This window comes from Mustelus asterias, chromosome 13 (assembly GCF_964213995.1).
Source record: "Mustelus asterias chromosome 13, sMusAst1.hap1.1, whole genome shotgun sequence".
Classification (NCBI taxonomy): Eukaryota; Metazoa; Chordata; class Chondrichthyes; order Carcharhiniformes; family Triakidae; genus Mustelus; species Mustelus asterias.
In genome coordinates, this window is record NC_135813.1 from 79289585 (window position 1) to 79309421 (window position 19837).

The 19837-nt window shown below is 37.9% G+C and overlaps 1 protein-coding gene across 16 annotated transcripts in view; it reads left to right on the forward strand.

Annotated features, from left to right (window-relative positions):
* clip1a (CAP-GLY domain containing linker protein 1a) overlaps window positions 1-19837 on the forward strand; it is a 159344-nt gene that overhangs the window by 73202 nt on the left and 66305 nt on the right. For 4 of the 16 annotated variants that reach the window (XM_078227063.1, XM_078227065.1, XM_078227075.1 and 1 more), the window contains exons 9-14: window positions 5253-5357; window positions 10379-11323; window positions 13362-13478; window positions 14166-14222; window positions 17017-17101; window positions 18937-19093. In XM_078227063.1, coding sequence (XP_078083189.1) covers window positions 5253-5357; window positions 10379-11323; window positions 13362-13478; window positions 14166-14222; window positions 17017-17101; window positions 18937-19093 — 1466 coding nt within the window. Of the gene's footprint in view, window positions 1-5252; window positions 5358-10359; window positions 11324-13361; window positions 13479-14165; window positions 14224-17016; window positions 17102-18936; window positions 19094-19837 lie in introns of all 16 variants that reach the window. The other 12 variants (XM_078227064.1, XM_078227066.1, XM_078227076.1 and 9 more) reach the window with 8 other exon arrangements.

The window sequence follows — 19837 nt, forward strand, 5'->3', positions numbered from 1 at the left end:
TGCTATCAGTGACTGCTCTTCTAAAGGGTGTGTTGTTGAACTTCCTGCAGAAGGTGGTAGTCTTTAGGAACCAGTGAACTGATGTGAATTTCCCCCCTCACCCTACAATATTGTGGTTAAGAAACTTATGCTTATTAATTAGAGTTTTAAATACTGTAAAAGTCATAAATCCTACAGAACACCCTATCGCCCTGGAAAACCAATTTATATTTGTGGAATGTCAAATTTATCCATTATGATAATTCTAATGTTTTTAATGACCCAATCTTTAGTTTGCTTTCTGTTTTTAAAAAAATATATATAAAAATTGAACAATAATATGGTGCATTATACTTCTTGGTTTGCTGTTTGTGAAAATTCCTCAGTGTAATAAGTTATTTGTCCTGCTTACTCTCACTGTTGCTGGATGTCTAGAGATTCTTTGAATTGATGCCAGATTCAAATAACTCTGGGAAAGTTAGATTTGCACCAAAGAGGTCACTTCATCTTTATGGATGGTTTTTTAGAGCTCGGTAGCAATTGCTGCTGGCAACAAGATTAGGGCTTTTATTTGATTTTCTGTAAAGTTTATTTCCAGTTCCTCTTGGATTTGGTATATGGCATCTGGTCTAAGGAGTTAGTTTGTTTTTTTTACCTTGTAGCCCTTGCTTTGGTTATTTGCAGAAGTATTTGGGACTAATTGCAAGGGAGGGACCTACTTAAAAGTACATTTTGATGGCTGATCAAAATATTTTCTCCTTTTAAGGGTTTTGTGTCCATCAGTGTTAATAGCCTACTTTGTTTATTTAACAAAACTGCCAAGTTCTTCAGCACTGCTGTTTGTGGTATTTAATGGATTAGTAAGATTCTTTGTTCTTGCTGATCCCAGCCTTTCCAGCTGGTGACCTTTCTTACAGTTTGGGTTCAATTCAGTTACTTTTCTCCTATATCCAATGCGTATGGATATAGCATTCACTCTGTGAACTGAAATGAAACTTATTTTTTTGATAGTGAGCTCTTAAAATAACAACCAAAAGATTAGATGACTGCATTTCATTTAACTTATAATATCAATTTCAAAATAATAAAGGGTCTGAATTCTTGATTGCTCTGCAGTATTTTAAGCGTTCTTGGTGAAGAGCGGCACGGTGGTCAGCACTGCTGCCTCACAGCACCAGGGACCCAGGTTCAATTCTTGGCTTGGGTCACTGTGTGGAGTCTGCACGTTCTCCCCGTGTCTGCGTGGGTTTCCTCCGGGTACTCTGGTTGCCTCCCACAGTCCAAAAGATGTGCTGGTTAGGTGCATTAGCCTTGCTAAAGTCTCCCAGTGTATCCGAACATGCACTGGCGAGTAGGGGATTTTCACAGTAACTTCATTGCAGTGTTAATATAAGCCTGCTTGCGACACTAATAAATAATGATAAATAAAAGTACATGAAAAGTGAGAAGTGAAACTCAAAAGTCACCTGCTATAATTTGTCTTTTGATTTGATTTATTATTGTCACGTATTAGTATATAGTGAAAAGTATTGTTTCTTGCATGCTATACAGACGAAAGCATATCGTTCATAGAGAAGGAAATGAGAGAGTGCAGAATGTAGTGTTACAATCATAGCTAGGGTATAGAGAAAGATGAACTTAATGCGAGGTAGGTTCATTCAAAAGTCTGATGGCAGCAGGGAAGAAGTTGTTCTTGAGTCAGTTATTATGTGATCTCAGACTTTTGTATCTTCCCGACGGAAGAAAGTGGAAGAGAGTATGTCCGGGGTGTGTGGGGCCCTTAATTATGCTGGCTGCTTTGCCGAGGCAGCGGGAAGTATAGACCGAATCAGTGGATGCGAGGCTGGTTTGCGTGATGGATTGGGCTACATTCATGACCTTTTGTAGTTTCTTGCGGTCTTGGGCAGAGCAGGAGCCATACCAAGCTGTGATACAACCAGAAAAAATGCTTTCTATGGTGCATCTGTAAAGATTGGTGAGAGTCGTAGCTGACATACCAAATTTCCTTAGTCCTCTGAGAAAGTAGAGGCATTGGTGGGCTTTCTTAACTATATGTTGGCATGGGGGGAACCAGAATAGGTTGTTGGTGATCTGTACACCTAAAAACTTGAAGCTTTTGACCAGTTCTACTTCATCCCCGTTGATGTAGTCAGGGGCATGTTCTCCACTACACTCCCTGAAGTCGATGACAATCTCCTTCGTTTTGTTGACATTGAGGGAGAGATTATTGTCGCCGCACCGGTTCACCAGATTCTCTATCTCATTCCTGTACTCTGTCTCGTCATTGTTTGAGATCCGACCCCTTACGTCCTTGTAGTTATTCAGCAAAAAGGGAATTGAAAACCAGTTCCTTACGTTATATCCTTCTCCTTCCAAATAAATGCAAGTTATTTTTTGCTCTTCAACGTTAAACAGATACAAAAGAAGATCAAAATATATCCTCAGTTGCTTAAAACAATAAAATAGGAGTCAGATGCACAATACCAACTGATTTGTTCCTTGATTCACTTTTGAATGAAGCAATGCTGGGTGAGAGTTGTCCCCCACCCACACAACTTGGTGGAATGAGAATATTGATAATAGCTTGTCTTCAGTACTCCCTTGTAAGCAATTCACAGACGGAAACAAGGATCAAGCAACTCCCTTTAAATTAGCACCAAGGGTTGTGGATTTGTTCAACTCTTCACTTCCCCCTTGCAGTTCTGTGCAAAAATCTGCATATGAAACCACAGAGGGATTTGCTTCCCCAAAGAAATCATTTTGAATTTGCTAAAAGTTGAACTAAATTTATAATGCGAACATTCTTTGGATTCAAAATTGGACAAATCTTGATCTGTTACTGCCTTGTTGCTTACTGTTTCTTTGCTATGATTTGGACGTCCATTATTCAAAATAGGGCAAATAACATTGCCTCAAAGCCTTCCTTCTACTGATCTTGACGTGCTTATTCTCAACACACATCTATGAAAGATGCTTGTGGCTCTGGCTGTAATTTGCAAAGTTTTGTTGGTTAATTCTCATGTTGAGTATCCAGTTATTCTGGTATACTGTGGATTCTTGACATTTTTTTAAAACTTCAGTATTATCCAATAAGCCAATTATCTTGTAAAATTCCCATGTAAGGGCATAAAAGTCTCACCGAACGAAAAGTTAGGCTATTTATTAGCGCCTTGGTACTAATTAGGAAGTTGTTACAATTCATTTGTCAACATTCTGCTGCCAACAGCGTATTTAGGAGATTGAATTATCTTGGAAAATATGCCTGTTTCAGGAGCTCCGCAAATTATTCCGAGCTGATAATTTTGGGGGTGATATTTTCGCATGGATAGAGGATTGGCTAACTAACAGGAAACAGAGTCAGTATAAATCGGTCATTTTCAGGATGGCAAATAGTAACTAGTAGAGTGCCAAAGGTTGGGGCCTCAAATATTTACATTGCAAATTGACTTGGATGGAAGGACCAACAATTATAACCAAATTTGTTGCTGCTACTAAGATAGGTAGGAGAACAAATTGTGATGATACAAAGAGTCAGCAAAGGGATATAGATAGGTTAAGTGAGTGGACAAAAAATTGGCAGATGGAGTAGAAGGTGGGAAAATGTGAGGTTGTCCATTTTGAGAAGAATAGAAAAGCAGAATATTATTTAAATTGAGAGGGACTATAGAATGTGGTACTACAAAGGGATTTCAAAATGTTAGCATGCAGGTATTAAGCATTTCGGAAGGCAAATGAAATGTGGACTTTAATGAAACGGGATGGAATATGAAAGTAGGAAAGTCTGGCAACAACTGTACGCAGGACATTGGTGAGACTTCACCTCGAGCACTGTGTAGAGTTTTGGTCTCAGAGTGTACTTCCATTGCAACCAATTTAGAGAAGGTTCCTTAGGCTGCCTTCTGTGCTGAAGGGGTTTGCCTTATGAGGAAAGGTTGGGCCTATACTTACTGAACTTTAGAAGAATGAGAGGTGATATCATTGAAATATCTATGATCCTCAGAGGATTTGACGGGGTAGCTGTTGAGAAAATGTTTCCTCATGGGAGCGTCGAGAACGAAGGACCACAGTTTAAAAATAAGGAATGTCCCATTTAAAATAAAGATGAGGAGGAATTTCTTCTCTTAAAATTGTTGGTCTTTGGAATTCTCTTCCCCAGATAGCAGTGGAGGCTGGGCCATTGAATGTATTCATGGCTAAATCAGGCAGATTTTTTGATTGACGGGTGTTGTTGACTATGGGGCCAGACAGGAAAGGCTGTAATCAGATCAATTATGATCTTATTAAATGGTGCAGCAAGCTTTTTGGGCCAAATGGCCTACTATTTCTTATGATCTATCAAATCTTCAAAATGCACATACCTCATTTAGGGTATGTATATAAAATAAGTTGAGTATCAAGGTATCTTTATATTGTTGGCAACCTTTGAACTTTGAAGTTCTTTGGACTTCATTTAGATTTTGTTTCTCTGATCCCATGCAAGACAATGGGCAGTCTGAGAGTGAGTGTGAAATCTGAACCGCCAAAAGAAAGATTATATAAATTGAGGTTCTTCACAAGATCATCCCGATACAATCACGTGCACATCTACCCAGTACTCAGTCCCTATTGCTGTAAAACACTAATATAATTTTACATAGATCTCACAGAGAGGCATGGACTAGTTTATTTTTTCAATTATTTGCATGAATGACCAACTCCAAACCCAAGTGCATTGTAAACTGTTCTTTGTAGAACCTCAAAAATGCAGCAAGAAATCTGCTTTGAGTTAAATTACCTTAAGTTAATTGGAATAAAAAGTATCAAGGAAAACTGCGCAAATTATTTCTTGCTTTGCTCTGCTCTTAAATGTTTTACCTTTTAGCTGTAATTTCAAATCCTGTTTGTTTTATTAAACCAAATGTTTCAAACACACAAAAACAACAAAGGGGTTTACAGTATTAAACTAAAATTTAAGTATTAACTGTTCTGATTTGAACTATGCTGATATTAAAACTGTACACTGTCTGCATGAAACTTGAATCTGCCTTTTTAAAAAACTGTACTTTCCTTTAAATCCCCATCTATCCTTTCCTCTGCATACCTTCAATACAATTTTCCATTAAACGTCTCTGTTTTCCTCCATTCTGTTTCTGTGTCCAATTTACCTTTTGCTTTCCTAACTGTTAAAAAGGCAGAAGGTGCTGGTGGATAAGCCTGCATGTGGCTCCCTCCTGTCGTGCTGGCATGTGATGGTGGCACTGGTGTGTTCTCTTCCTCTCCCTTTTTACTAACAGACGCAGACCAAACTGGAGCATGCCCGCATTAAGGAGCTTGAACAGAGCCTGCTCTTTGAAAAGACCAAAGCTGAAAAACTCCAGAGGGAGTTAGAAGACACTAGGGTAATGGATTTCAGTGTTTCAATGAACTCCATTCAGTTTATCAGCATGTACCCAAACCTGGTTATAAGTCACTGTGATTTTATTATGGTAATGCTTGACCCCACCAAAAGAAAGTCTACCGATACACTAAGACAAAAAATGTTTCTTTTGTTTAAGTTACTTCAGGAGTATTTTAGAATTAAATGTTGCCAATATAACATCATAAAGTGTTGACTAACCAAACAATTATGTTTTCAAGAGAATACATTTCTGGTATTTTATTAGTTTAGGCCATACTCCATGCACCCTGCCTTGACTGAGTGGACAAACAGTCTGCTCCTAGACTTCATCTAATGGTTCTGCATAACCTGTTGACGGGAGCATGCGAGAGATGCCGACACTAACTTATCTTGTAGTTTACCCCATACTCACTTGGAAAAATGTCTCTGCACAACATTTTCCTGAAGATCTAGCTGAAAATAGAAGTCACTGTTGTGGGGACTAGACTGGTATCAACCACATTCTATCACTGTAGTGCAGTGTGTTAGTGTACCAGTGCGCTGTGTCGCTAGATCATCTGAATGGTTGGTTGTGCCCTGCAAGTATATGTTTTATAATTATAAGTTAAACTTATTTTAAAACAAAAGGTGTAGAGGTAAATACTGAGTGCAAATATATATATTTGCACTATCACTTCACACACTCCAATCTCTTTGAAGTACCAGGATCGTTTTCAGAGATATCTTTCCCCATAGATTTTCAGTAGGACCTATTTCACTAAAGATATGATCTGGTTGCAACAGTTGAGGGATTGTGGCCTGCACGTGCTAATTTACATTAACCAGCATTGGAGCATGGTTGTTCTGTTTTCAGACCAGATTGTTCTGGAGTGCATTGTTACTTTTGAGTGTTTTGGAAGAGCTGCTATTTTCTTAGTTTTCTCACCATTTTCACTGGTCTCATTAAGCCATCTAAAAGCTGCAACAGAGAAATCTGGGTGCCCTGATCTAACTGTTCTGCAGATTCCCACCGCAAACTCCATTCCCTAGCATTGATTTGAACCCGACCCCTGGCCATTGTCTCAGGCTGATCAGGAATGTTTGCCACCTTGGAGACCTAGTTGACCTGAGTTGAGTTCCAACCCTATAATCCTTCCATTATCATGACAACGTACCTCCATCCAGCCTCAGTCCATCTGCCACGGAAACTCTCATCCATACATTTGGTACTGGTATGTTCAATATTCTCCTGACCAGACTTCTATCCTCTACAAAAATTAAGCTAATCTGAAATTCTGCTACCTGTATCCTAATTTGCACTAACTCCCACTTAACCACACTCCTGAGCTCATTGACTACATTGTCCACCAATGTCTCAAATATAAAATTTTCATCCTTGTGTTCAAATCCAAACATTGCCTCAGTCCTCCCAATCTCTGGAATCTCCTCAGCCCTTTAACACTTGAAGAACATGAATTCAAATCCCATCACACAGCTGGGAATTTAAATGCAGTGAATTAAATACATCTAGAATAAAAAGCTACTCTCCATAATGGTGACCATGAAACTGCTGACCCTTGTAAAATCCAAACTGGTTTACTAATGACCTTTTAGGGAAGGAAATCTGCCATTTCTACCCAGTCAGGCCTATGTATGACATCAGACTGAAAGCAATATGGTTGACTCCTAACTACCTCCTTAAATATCCTAGCAAGCCATTCAACTGTATCAAACTATAAACATAACAAAACCCACAATCAGCCAGGCACCAGAATTGGAGATAACAAAGGCATACCCAGCCAATTTGTCCCTGCAAAATGGACCAAATGGCCGCCTCCTGCACTGTAGGGCTTGTGCTAAAATTATGGGAGCTGTCCCATGGAGGAATCCAAGAACTACCTGATGAAGGCTGCAAGGTATGATTCTCTGAGTAAGACAACAGCCTAGACACTTCCATCACCATCCCTGGGTATGTCCTGTCCCAAGGCAGGACAAACCCAACAAATGGTGGTATACCTTGAGGAAGGTGTGGCCATGGAAGTTATCAAATTCACTCTGGGCCCCATGAAATCTTATGGCATCAGGTCAGAAATAGGCAAGGAAATCTTCTGCTAATTACCATCCAGCTTGCTCTGTCCGTTGGTGACCCAGTTCTCCTCTATGCTCATCGCTACTTAGAAGTAGCAAGGACAGCATGCCCTGTGGTTGGTGGACTTCAATGCCCATCATCAAGAGTGACTTGATAGCACCATCACTGACGTAGCTGGCCGAGAAGTTTCCAGACTGAGTGCAGTAAGTGGTGAGAGAACCAACACAACAGAGAAATGTCCTTGCTAATATTTTCATCAATCTACCTGTTTCAGATGCACCTGTCCATGACCATGTATAAGTGACCCACACAATCCTTGTGGAAACAAAGTCTTGACTTCACATTCAGTGCTCCGACCACTGTGTCTATTGGGACGATTGTTTGATGATTGTTTCTTCTATTTACATTTCTTTTCTAACATGGGAATACCTCTTTGCTTTGTTTTTGCAAAGTTACAGGGCTGGGAATCCACAAACCCACAGTGAATTACACTATTTTCCATTTGAAATAGATGTCAAAGTGGTTCTTTTATAATTATTTTCATTGAAAATAATGAAGAATATAAAGTTGCATAAACCTGCAGTTAGTCATTAATAAAGAGAGTCTAGGAAATGGCTGTGCAGTTACTCTTCTGTAAATTTGGTTGATTAATCTGATTCTCAGATGCCTATTTGACATCATCAGTGCACCATGTACACCACATTTGCACCACATTTCAAGAAATGTTTTGATAAAGGTCAATTGACAAAAATCCATGCATGTTTTGAGCTCAAGGTTAATGATGACAATGCGAGCTATTATTCACAGTGTAGTAATGAAGAGCACCAACTTTGTAAATGCTAGTTCACAAATATTTTGGTGCTATATGATAAATTGAAAATTAGCTAAAGTGGTAGTGAGTTTGTGTAATTAATTTAAAATAATTAACTGCGGTCTCTCCCTAATCACTAATTTTATTAAAGCTGCATTATCACCCTGAATTCTGTTCAAAATGGAAACTCCTGACTGCGCATGAAAATGTTTGATATATTGATTTGCAATGTGATTGATTATGCCACCTTCCTTTAAATGATTATGGATGCGAAGTTTAAGGAGAGTGATGCTCAAACACAGGCCCCTTCCGTAGAGTATAATGCTTAAACCCTACGGTATTCTACACTGACCAATTGGTGAGGGTTCAGAAGAAAATAGCAATCATTATTATGGAACTTCAGCTTCCAAGATGTGAAGAGATTCTCAACAGATGTGTTTTCATGAGAGCAGAGAGAATAGAAATGACAAGTTATCCAAATATTTGTAATGCTAATAGGAATAAAAAGTGTAAATTTAATCAGACTCTTGTAATCTAAATTGCTCCTGTAAACTTCAGGATTATAAAAATATTAATTCTTAGCTAAATTCGGTGCATTTCTGTACTTGAAATAGACTTTCAGACAAAGCAGTTGATGATATGTCAATTAACACTTCAAAAGCTGGGTGAATGTCCGAGTTGAAGAGAGATGAAGGGTTACAGTAGAGAATATTACAAGAGTTTAGCTTGACTTGCCTTTGGGAGTTGAGGAAAAATGGATGCTATAGAGTAGTTGTACCTGGTGGATGTATGAACAGAATGTACCAAGTAGCTTTTCTTTTTCCATATGGTTGTAATTATATTGACATTGAAAAGATTTGTGGTTGACTTGGTCTGTCATTGTCATGAACACAAGCAGTATATCAATTTGTTCGTACCCTATTCAGGAGTTTCTGTTTTCTACTTGAAAGCACCTTACAATTACCATGAATAGTCGTTCGGAGTGGGAATTTTATTTGATGAACTTTGACACAAACTATGGCAAAGACTTAATTTATCAAAATTTACTTTAACTTTCTTCATCTCTTAAAGCACCGACCATCACTGAGGTACATATTCACTCTGTCCAAGTAACCATTTGTTATTCACTCTTCTGGATAGTGTTGTCAAATTGTTATGCCATGGAAAGCATCACAGCCAAGCCCGATTCCTCAGTCATCAAATGTCTGCATATTTCAGCTTCTGAGCCGGGATAAGTGGACAATGATCTGAGCAGGCATTTTGGCTGATTTTTATTTTATTGACTCTTTTCCAGCCCAGATGAACTAAAGCAATTTTTACTTGTGCTTAGATCAACTGATTCAAGAAACAATTTAGCTATTTCTTTGGACTTTTTACCATATGCAAATGTAACTTTTGTTTATTATTTGAGGTAGTGGTTTTTATATAACTGGCTCTATATTTCTAAATGTGGAGAAATTAAAAGCACTTATTTTTAACTAATCCTCCACCCAGCCCACAACCCACCCACTCCCTTCCTAAACAACCCCCCTTTTCCTGAGGATGGTAACGCATGCCAAGTTACAGTTCCATGGGCTATGGAATTCCTCTGGTTCCCTTGCCTGGGCGTCCATTAGTGTCAGCAGCCTATTCAAGGTTAAAGGATATCACAAACGAAACAAATCCTTTTGGCACATCACTGCACAAACATAAAGATCAAGGGTCCCATCTGACTTTTCGCTTTCTAATTAAGGCATGCTGTGTCAAATTGATATGCCTTCACTACTATCCCAGCTGATATTATCTGGTATCACAGACAAATAATTGAGTCTGGTACTTTGCTGGCCTGTACAGCTGTTTATCAGACTACATGATCCTTCTCCCCCCATAATCACTGGAGGAATTGCACAATTATGATATCCAAGCTAATTATAAGAGTTATAATTGTGATAACTAAATATGCAGGAGGTGTATTTGAACCTTTAAATTGTTAGTAAGGCCATTGAGTGATAGTATTGCAATAAATTGCTAAAATGTATTAAATATGGGATAAAATGATCTCTGATAAAATTAAATTGTTAATTGTAAAAAGAAATGTGGAAACATGTCAGTGTATTTTACTTTGTTATATTTATATTTCCTTTTGGGGGGAAATGCACTACAGGTGGCCACAGTATCTGAGAAGTCTCGGATTATGGAGTTAGAAAAGGATCTTCTGTCACGCACAAAGGAGGTCTCAGAGCTTCGACATAGACTCATGAGCACTGAAGGCTCAGGTAGTGTGGACAATACTTCACCTCTATTGGAAGAAATCAACTGCATGCGAGATAAGCTTACAACAATGAGCAAGGAACATCAAATCGAACTTAATACATTCAAAGAAAAACTTGAAACCTCAGAAACAGCCCACCAAAAGGTAGTTCAACAACTGCAAGCTGCTGGTGAAAAGATATCCAAGGAGAATGAGACTCTTAGGTCCAAATTGGATCAAGCCAATATTGAAAATTCGGAAGTTATTAATCTGTGGAAATGTAAGTTGGAGTCTGCAATTGAATCTCATCAGCAAGCCATGGAAGAACTCAAGATTTCTTTCAGTAAAGGAGCCAGTGCCCAAACCACAGAGCTTCTAGAGTTGAAGAGTACCTTAGAAAAGCTTAAATCAGAGCATCAAATGGAACTTGAGAATATTAAAATAAAGCAAGATCTTGAAAAGTCTAACTACCTGAAAGAGACTGAAGAACTAAAATCCCAGCTGTTAGCACTCACTACAGAGAAGGAGAAAGATACAGACATTCTGAAGTCTCAGCTGGAATCTGCTACAAATCAACACTTGGTAGAGATGGAAGAAACCTTGGCAAAGCTGCAGGAGACTCAAGTGAAGGTAAAGGAACTGCAAGTGTTGCAGGCTAAGTTCGCTGAACAGGCACAAGTTGTAGAAGCCCTAACCGCTAAGGTGACAGCAGCTGACGAGAAGGTGATGGGCTACGATTTACTGCAAGAAGCTGAGTCACAAGGTAAAGAGGAAATCAAAAGACTTGAAGAGAAGCTAACGGTAGTTGAGTCACAAATGAAAACCAGTGAAGCTTTAAAACTTTCTGAAGGTAGCAAGGTTTGTATCTATTTTTCCATCGTTTTGTTTTACCTTCATTTTTATCCCTTTTTCAAATTTTGTTTTGGTTTCAATTTCTTTTTTCATTAAGCATGTGTAACGAGTATTGTTGGCATTGAAATTGAGAGTCTCAATTGTTTCTCGCACATTGAGATGCGGTTTGCATTGCCGAGTCTTATTTGCCCAAAGTAAATATTGTAGGAATTGTATAGCTTCACTTATGGTTCAAAAAGTCTTTCTTTATTCACAAAATATTCTCAAATGTAGACTGTGCCCTCAACTGATTTTCTTACAAAGGAATATTGTATTAAACATGAAATTTTCATATAGCGTGGGGAATATATCTGTTCCACAAGTGCAAGTGTAAGAGTTCAGGTCAATTACAATTGTCAGACTGAGCTGGGAGAGCTGATATTAAAAGGCACCCTTAGTTTAAACTAGCTTCAGTCATACCGGGTATGAGTCTGTTGTCCCAAGTTTCACAATGTGTTAAGTTAATCACAAATGCAAATGTGATACTTAACAAAGACAATGCAACACAGTCAGTTCACTCCGGGACACTAGAATTCATAATCTTCCGGTTGACTGGTGCTGTCTCTTGCTGTGTTCTTTTGACCACAATCCATCATCTTCCTGCGCTTGATTTTTGAACTGCGCACCTAAAGGTCCTGAGAGTTTGTTCTCATCTCTACATATCTTGGTCAGCATTTGTCAAACATTTCTTTCTATGTTTGACCAGATAAAGGTCAGCAGTTCCCCGAACCGCAATATTACATTTACCTTTACATATTTCAGCAGAACCGTTGCATTTAGCAAGGTTCTTACATTGGCCAAATTAACCACCATGCACTACTACTTAGCCTTTTGTGGATCATAAGTATATTAAGAAACAAAAGTCACACAAACCTACATGTTCTTGCAGTTATAGGTTTGATACTATTAAAATTTAAGTTAAACATTGAATTTATCTGTTCATGTGCCTGTAGGAACATAATTGATATCTCCACAAATTTAGAACTGCATTATTTCTTTCAATTTAAATGACTGCTTATTTAATTAGCTGAGGTTGTATAGATATAGATTTGGTAAATTTAAACAATTCCCAAACTCTCAACAATGACAATACTGTAATATGGACAGCTGCTATTATACATTTTTGAAGATTTTTTTCCTTTAGTTATAACAACTTTTGAGTATCTGTTTTGTAGTTAACAGAAAATAACAAAATTACTGCCATATATCTATATTATCAACAGCAGAATACCTAGTTGCTTATCTAATTTATTTTCAATTGAATAGTTAATTTTGAGTAACACCATTCAATTCTTATTACAGTATTGTGTGGTTCATTGGAATATAGATATCTAAATATTTCAGTTGATCTAAAGAGATCTAAATTGGGAGGGATTAGATGTTTTCGGGTATGGATCCATTATATTTTATCCCATTAATGGATACTCGTGCTGTGTGTTAAACTCTGACTCTCTTCATTGCCAAATCGTTTCATTCCATATGTTTGCCTGCAATTTATTGATTCCTCCACCTGCTTTAGTCATTTTGATTAAATTGAAGATACAACTTTCTGCTTTACATTTGAGTTTATTCTACAAAATTAAAGCTGCAATATTCAAGAAAGGGTATTTAAATACAGCAAGTTTCGGGTAAATCAACATTTATTGAGCATTTCTTACTTTATGTTGACCAGCATAGATCATTCTCAAATTCTTTCGTAGAAACTAACCAACCTGCTTCAGTTGTTATTGATACAGCTGAACCTCAGAAACTGTAATTTACAATAAGCGACAAATCATTCGGAACAGTTTAATATATGAACACGTCTTAATTCATGTCTTGTGTTTTTGTCTTGTTCAAGCAACTCAAATTGGACTCGGTGCTAAAATTTCAAACAGTGGTTTTGTATTTTGTAGCTTTAAATTTGTATTTGATCTTTTTTGAGTTAATTCTTGATTTCCGCTGTTTCAGCACATTCATCCCTTTTACTTTTATTTTTGCAATGATTTTGCATGCTTGTTATCAGGTTACTGATTTGACCAAACAGCTTGAGGAACGAGATCAGTCAGTTGCTAAGCTGGAGCAAAACTTGGCTGTAGTGAGCCAGGATAAGCAGAATATGGAACAGCAACTGCAGTCCATGGTAAGTGATTCATTGCACTTCACCTTCTGTATGAGAAAGTCAGTTTGAGGTAGGAATGAGACACTGTATAAAAGGTAGATCTCAGTTTGACTGCCAACCCTCTGAAATGTGGAAATTCATCAGCTGAAAATTTTCAGCCGTTAATTTCTTATCAAATAATTAAGAGAACAGCGAGTTGCTAGTTATGGTCATGTTTGTTGAGGGCATGCAAAGAATCGACAAGACAACACCTTTGGTTTAATAGTTGCTGTTTTGCATTATTCTTTAGAGTGTTTGAGAATCAGTTTTTACAGTGACAAATTTCTTGAGAATAAAATGCAAGTCTAATTCCCAAAGATCTTACTACTTTAACATTTTGTTCTGATTCTGTTCCTTCAAATATAATGGATGAGGTAAGTGGAAAGTAGTAACAATATTTCAATTTGACAATAACTTATTAAATAAAGTATGTTGTCACGGTGTGAAAATAATGCCCCAGGACCTTCAGTTATTTTGTGGTGCTTAAATATGAAGTAGAATATCACATCGTTATTTTAAATATTACTGTCGGAAATAATATATACCTATTAGTAATTTCCATCTTTGTCCTCTGATAAACTTCAGCAATGGGGAAGCACCATTACTTTACTGACCTGGGATAAAATGACTTGAAACCTTTCTTTTAATATGTAGTGCGTTTGCTTTCAGAAAGAAAAACTTGATAACACAACAGAGACACAACAGAAACTGCAGCAGACTATACAAGGTAATCTAAACTTGTTCAAATGAAAATATATACAAGACTGTTTGAATTTAAGGTATTGCTTATGTAGTTTGTGGCAAAGGCATTAGTGGGTGGGATTAAAGACAATGTGGTCAGATGGATAAAGAAATGACTGGAGGGCAGAAGGGGATTTTCACAGAAATTTCATTGCAGTGTTAATGAAGCCTACTTGTGACACTAATAAATAAACTTAAACTGAACAGTTGGGTTAAATTAAAGTCTCTCAGCTGGAAAGATGCAGAAAGTGATCTACAGAGTCTGTGTTGAGACTACTGTTACATGATATTTGGACTTGAGAGTTAAAGGAACACTCAAAATTTGCTGACAACATTAGATATTAGAACATAACATATTGAGATGAAAATCACGAAAGGCTGCAGGCTAATGTATGTTAACAGGATCGACTGGTTGGTGGTCAATGAAGTTCGAGGATGAAAATGTGAAATACATTTTGGAAATAAGAAAAGGGTAAGGATATGTATCAAGTGTGGTACCATTTTAATAGGTGTGCAAAAGGACCTAGATATGTGTCAAAAAAACAACTTTGTAAAATATTTATTTGTACATAGGATGCACAAAGCCAGCAGTTTATGCTTATCCCTCATTGCCCTTGAGAAGGTGGTGTTGAGCAGATTCCTTAAACTGCTGCAATCCATGTGGTGTACGTTTATGCACAGTACTGTTAGGAAGGAAGATCCAGGATTTTGACCCAGCAATCGTGAGGAAACTTGTATTTTCATAGTAAAACATCCTAAGGCACATCACAGGAATATCAAATAGAATTTGTCATCAAGCCACATTGGAAGATATTTGGGCAGATGACCAAAAACCTGATCAAATAAGTAGGTTTTAAGTAGCATTTTAAAGGAGGAAAGAAAGGAAGAAAGACGTAAGATGGGAATTCTAGAGCATAGGGCTTTGGCACAACCGCAGGATTTTCACTGGACTAGTAACCCAGAGACCCAGGGTAATGCTCTGGCATCTGGGGGTTCGAATCCCACCACAGTAGCTGGTGAAATTTGAATTCAAGAAAACATCTGGAATTAAAGGTCTAATGGTGACCACAAAATCATAGTTGATTGTCGTAAAAATCCATCTGGTTGACTAATGTCCTTCAGAGAAGGAGATCTGTTACCCTTTCCTGGTCTGGCCTACATGTGACTCCAGATCCACAGTGATGTGGTTGACTCTTAAATGTCCTCTGAAATGATCCAGTACACCACTCAGTTCAAAGGCATTTAAGGATGGACATTAAATGCTGGCCCAGTCAGGGACACCCACATTCCCTAAAATGAATAATAAAAAAATAAAATCAGGGATACTCCAGAGGGCCAGAATTAGAGGTGGATATGTACCTTGAACTTGCAGTCCTTGTAGGATGGGATCGGATTCCAGAGATAGGGAAGGGCAAGGCCATGCAGGAATTTGAAAATATAGATGAGAATTTTGAAATCAAATCGCTTCTTAACTGGGAGCCAAAGTAGGTTAGAGAGCCTGGGATGAATGGTGAATGGGACTTTGTTGCCTGTGCGCTAAATCATACAGAATTTTAGATGGCCTGATTTGACAAAGGTATTCAAAATCATGAGGGGTCTGGATAGAGTAGATAGGGAAAAACTGTTCCCACTGGTGGAAGGATCGTGAACAAAGGCACAGATTTAATGTAATTGGCAAAAGAAACAACACAGACATGAAACCTTTTCATGCAGTGAGTGGTTAAGATTTGGAATGCGCTGCTTGAGTGTGTAGTATTTGAGAGATAATTGAATTACCTGAAAAGAAAAAATGTGCAGGTTATGGGAAGAAGTCAAGAGAATTGGTGTTGGTGAATTGCTCATTCAGCGAGCCACTGCAGGTACCAAATGGCCTTCTGTGCTGTATAATTCTATGACTCTGAAAGAGGGAAGGAGTTGATTATGAGGGAGCAGAGCTTATGGTGAGACCAAAAACAGTGGCTTAAGTCTTTCCAATATTTAGTTTGATGAAATTTCTGCTCAGTCGTTACTGAATGTTGGACAAGCTGCTTACAACTTGGAGACGGCGCAGACATCAAAAGAGGTGGTTGTGAGAAAGAGCTGAGTGTCATCGGTGTACATTTGGAAGCTGACTTATTTTTAGTTAGTATCGCCTAAGAAAAGTAAGGAGAGAAACTAGACAAAGATGGAAATTCAGGGCTAGGGTAGAGGGAATCTGAGAGGAAGTTTGTCCTGCTGAACTCGGGATATGAAGGGAAGTGACTGAGACAGCTAACTGGGTGTCTCGATCTTGGTGACAAAGAAATCCATGAGCTTCTCCTGCTTATTGTTGGAGATGAGGATGGAAGAAACGGGAGAAGCTGGTAGTAGAGAAAAGAAGCCGGGAGTTATTTTTACATTCCAGGATGATCCTGAGATGGTGAACAGTTTTGCTAAAAGAGGGCAGGACCTGATTCAGCCAGATCCATTCTAGTCTGTCCGCCTTGGATTTAAGGGAGCATAGATGAAGGCTATCTGTGAGGAATGGCCAAAGTGAGAGAGTAATGGCTTTAATGGGGACTAGGGCATCAAAGATGACACATGAAGATGACCAGTTGAGTGAGGTGCTCTCGTGCGTAACTGGTGTGTTTGGTGGAAATCCAGTGTGGTTAGAGTGTACAGGAATTATTAGATGCTTTTGAAAAGTTATTGGTTATTCTTTAATTTTTTGGGCAAAAATAATATTTAATAATGTGTTTCAAAATGTTATCTCCCAGTCTTAATATTAAACTATTTTCTCCATGTTTCATTTTCATAATTGGAAACACTTGCAGAACTGAACGTGAAAGAGGAGCGGAATACTTCCCTTTCATCTGAATTGGTGGAACTAAAATCTCAACTCTCTGGTAAGCAATTTGTGAAGTTCTCCAAAGCTAAGTTTAATTCAGATTAGTATTTTTCTTGTGTTAAGTGTGTAGCTCTGCTCTGAATTTAGTTATTCTATCGCTTCCTTCAATTTCATTAGCTTTTCAGATGTAGAATTGTTTAGAGGTTTAAAAAAAAATGCACAAATTACACACACGGAAATTAAATCTACCTTTGTGTTGGGATGGTGGAAGTCATTCACCACATTAGTCATGATCTTGTATCATTTTAACTGGCAGAATCTTTTGGGAGTTGTGTAATGTTTCCATTTTCCCAGTTCCAATTTGCAGCTACTTTGTGTAATCCATTCAGCATTCCAATTGTGAACATTGCCCATGTGTCTAAATGATTGAACGTTCTTAATATTCAGTGTAGGAATAATCACTCAACCTTGCTGTTAGCTGATGCTAAGATTTCAATGTGAAACCACTGCACAGTCAATTGTGGTATTATTGTGGTAATAATTGGGTACTATTAGTAATCGGACAGTGGTCTCATCTTGAAGTTATTGGCCTCTTTTCATCTTTGGTTTTGGTTTCTTCGATGACTAGAACTGGCAGATCTCCAAGCACTTTACAAGGCAGAGACAAAAATAAACTCGGATAAGGAAGGAGAGGAGAAATGGAAGGATTAAGAAAAGTAGCATTTTTAGGCTTTTGAAAACAGGACAGGAGATTGTTCAGTGGAAGGAGGTCTAGAGGGTAGGAGCATATTGGCTTATAGTCATCATCGGGGAATAAGGTAGAAGAGCCAATGGGTGCATATGGTTTGAGGGCTGGAGGAGATCACCAAGGTACATCAGAATATAGGGCATTGATGGATTTAAAAGTAATTAGGACAATTTGTTGATCCAAAGGGCATAAGGAACCAGAAGGGTTCATCCAAGAACTGAGGTGATAGTGATATCGGACTTGGTTGGCTTTTTGAGTGAATTTATAAAGGCAGTGGGACTGTTGAGAAGAACTTTGCAGAAGTTGAGTCTTTCCAAGGAGGCATTGTCAAAAACTTTCTGAAAGTCAAAATAAACTGTACCATATGGAGTTCAATTAAATATTTGATCTTGAACATCCTCAAAGATATACAGGAATTCCTTTAGGCAGCAACGTCTCCTCCTAAGTCTATGATTGATGATACTAAATCCTGAATTGAATTAACTTACATTAAACTAAAGAGACAGTCTTTCAAATTATTGATAAAATTAGTGTATAAATGTTTACACAACCTCCTACACATGAAGAATTTGCATGCTACCAATACGGCTCAGATGTTTAATAATAGTGTAAAAAGGAAATTTACAAATGGCTAACAGGTACTAACATTCCAAACAATTGTAACATTTAACATTTTTAGAAGTCTTTTCCAGAAATATTTGAACACTTGAATCTTCGGGATATTTTGAATCTTGAAAGATTTTTATAACTTTGCAACGTCTTTATAACTTTGCAACATCTTTTTACGATTTGTACTTTTTGCTGTTGATCATTCTCCTAAGATCAAGTGTAATATCAACATGTTGTGCTTGGTTGAAGTCATTAGGTTACATTTTAGCTTCATTTGGAGCAATTTTTAAAAGCGGTATCTCGGCCTTTTGGCTAAGATGCAAATGAGATCAAGCCTTGGAGGAGGAGCTATGCCTACTCCAATCAGCTTGGATCATGTAGATCAAGCCCAAGACAGGAGGTGAGAGCTCTGTCTTGTCAGCTTGGATCGGGAATGTCTCAACTTGTTGAGACTCTGAATTGGACTTGATTTGATTGAATTGGAATAAAAACAAAAACAAAATCATGTTCTCTGTGATGGATTCTTCTTTCATCAGCTGTGGAGAGAAAAATAAAAATTGAAGAAGAAAAAGCTGAACAACTAACTCAGGATAAATCCAAACTTGAGAATACCATCTCTGATATGATGAAGTCTTCAGGGGATAACTCTGCTCAGCTCACAAAGATGAATGAAGAGCTAAAAGAAAAAGAGAGGTATTTAAATTTGTGTGTGATCGCTTGTATGAGATAGTAATAGTCATAGGGGTTTACAGCATGGAAACAGGCCCTTCGACCCAACTTGTCCATACTGCCTTTTTTTAAAACCACCAAGCTAGTCCCAATTGCCCGCCTTTGGCCCATATCCCTCTATACCTATCTTACCCACGTCTAAACATTTTTTAAAAGACAAAATTGTACCCGCCTCTACTACTACCTTGGCAGCTTGTTCCAAATACTCACCACCCTCTGTGTGAAAAAATTGTCCTTCTGGACACTTTTGTATTTCTCCCCTCTCACCTTAAACCTATGCCCTCTAGTTTTAGACTCCCCTACCTGTGGGAAAAGATACTGGCAATCTAGCTGATCTATGCCCCCCATTATTTTATAGACCTCTATAAGGTCACCCCTCAGCCTCCTACGTTCCAGAGAAAAAAGTCCCAGTCTATTCAGACTATCCTTATAACTCAAACCATCAAGTCCCAGTAGCATCCTAGTAAATCTTTCCTGCCCTCTTTCTAGTTTAATAATATCCTTTCTACGATAGGGTGGCCAGAACTGTACACAGTGCTCCTTCCTAAAGATGGCTTTAAGTGAATAATTAACAACTTATTTTAGTCAACCAACCGGGAACTTTAACTAAACCAGTAACAATTTTAATTAAAGGATGGTTCAAATGCTGTTCAAATAAAGATAAGGATCATTTAGTACCAAAACAGTAATAACAGAATCTTAGTCACT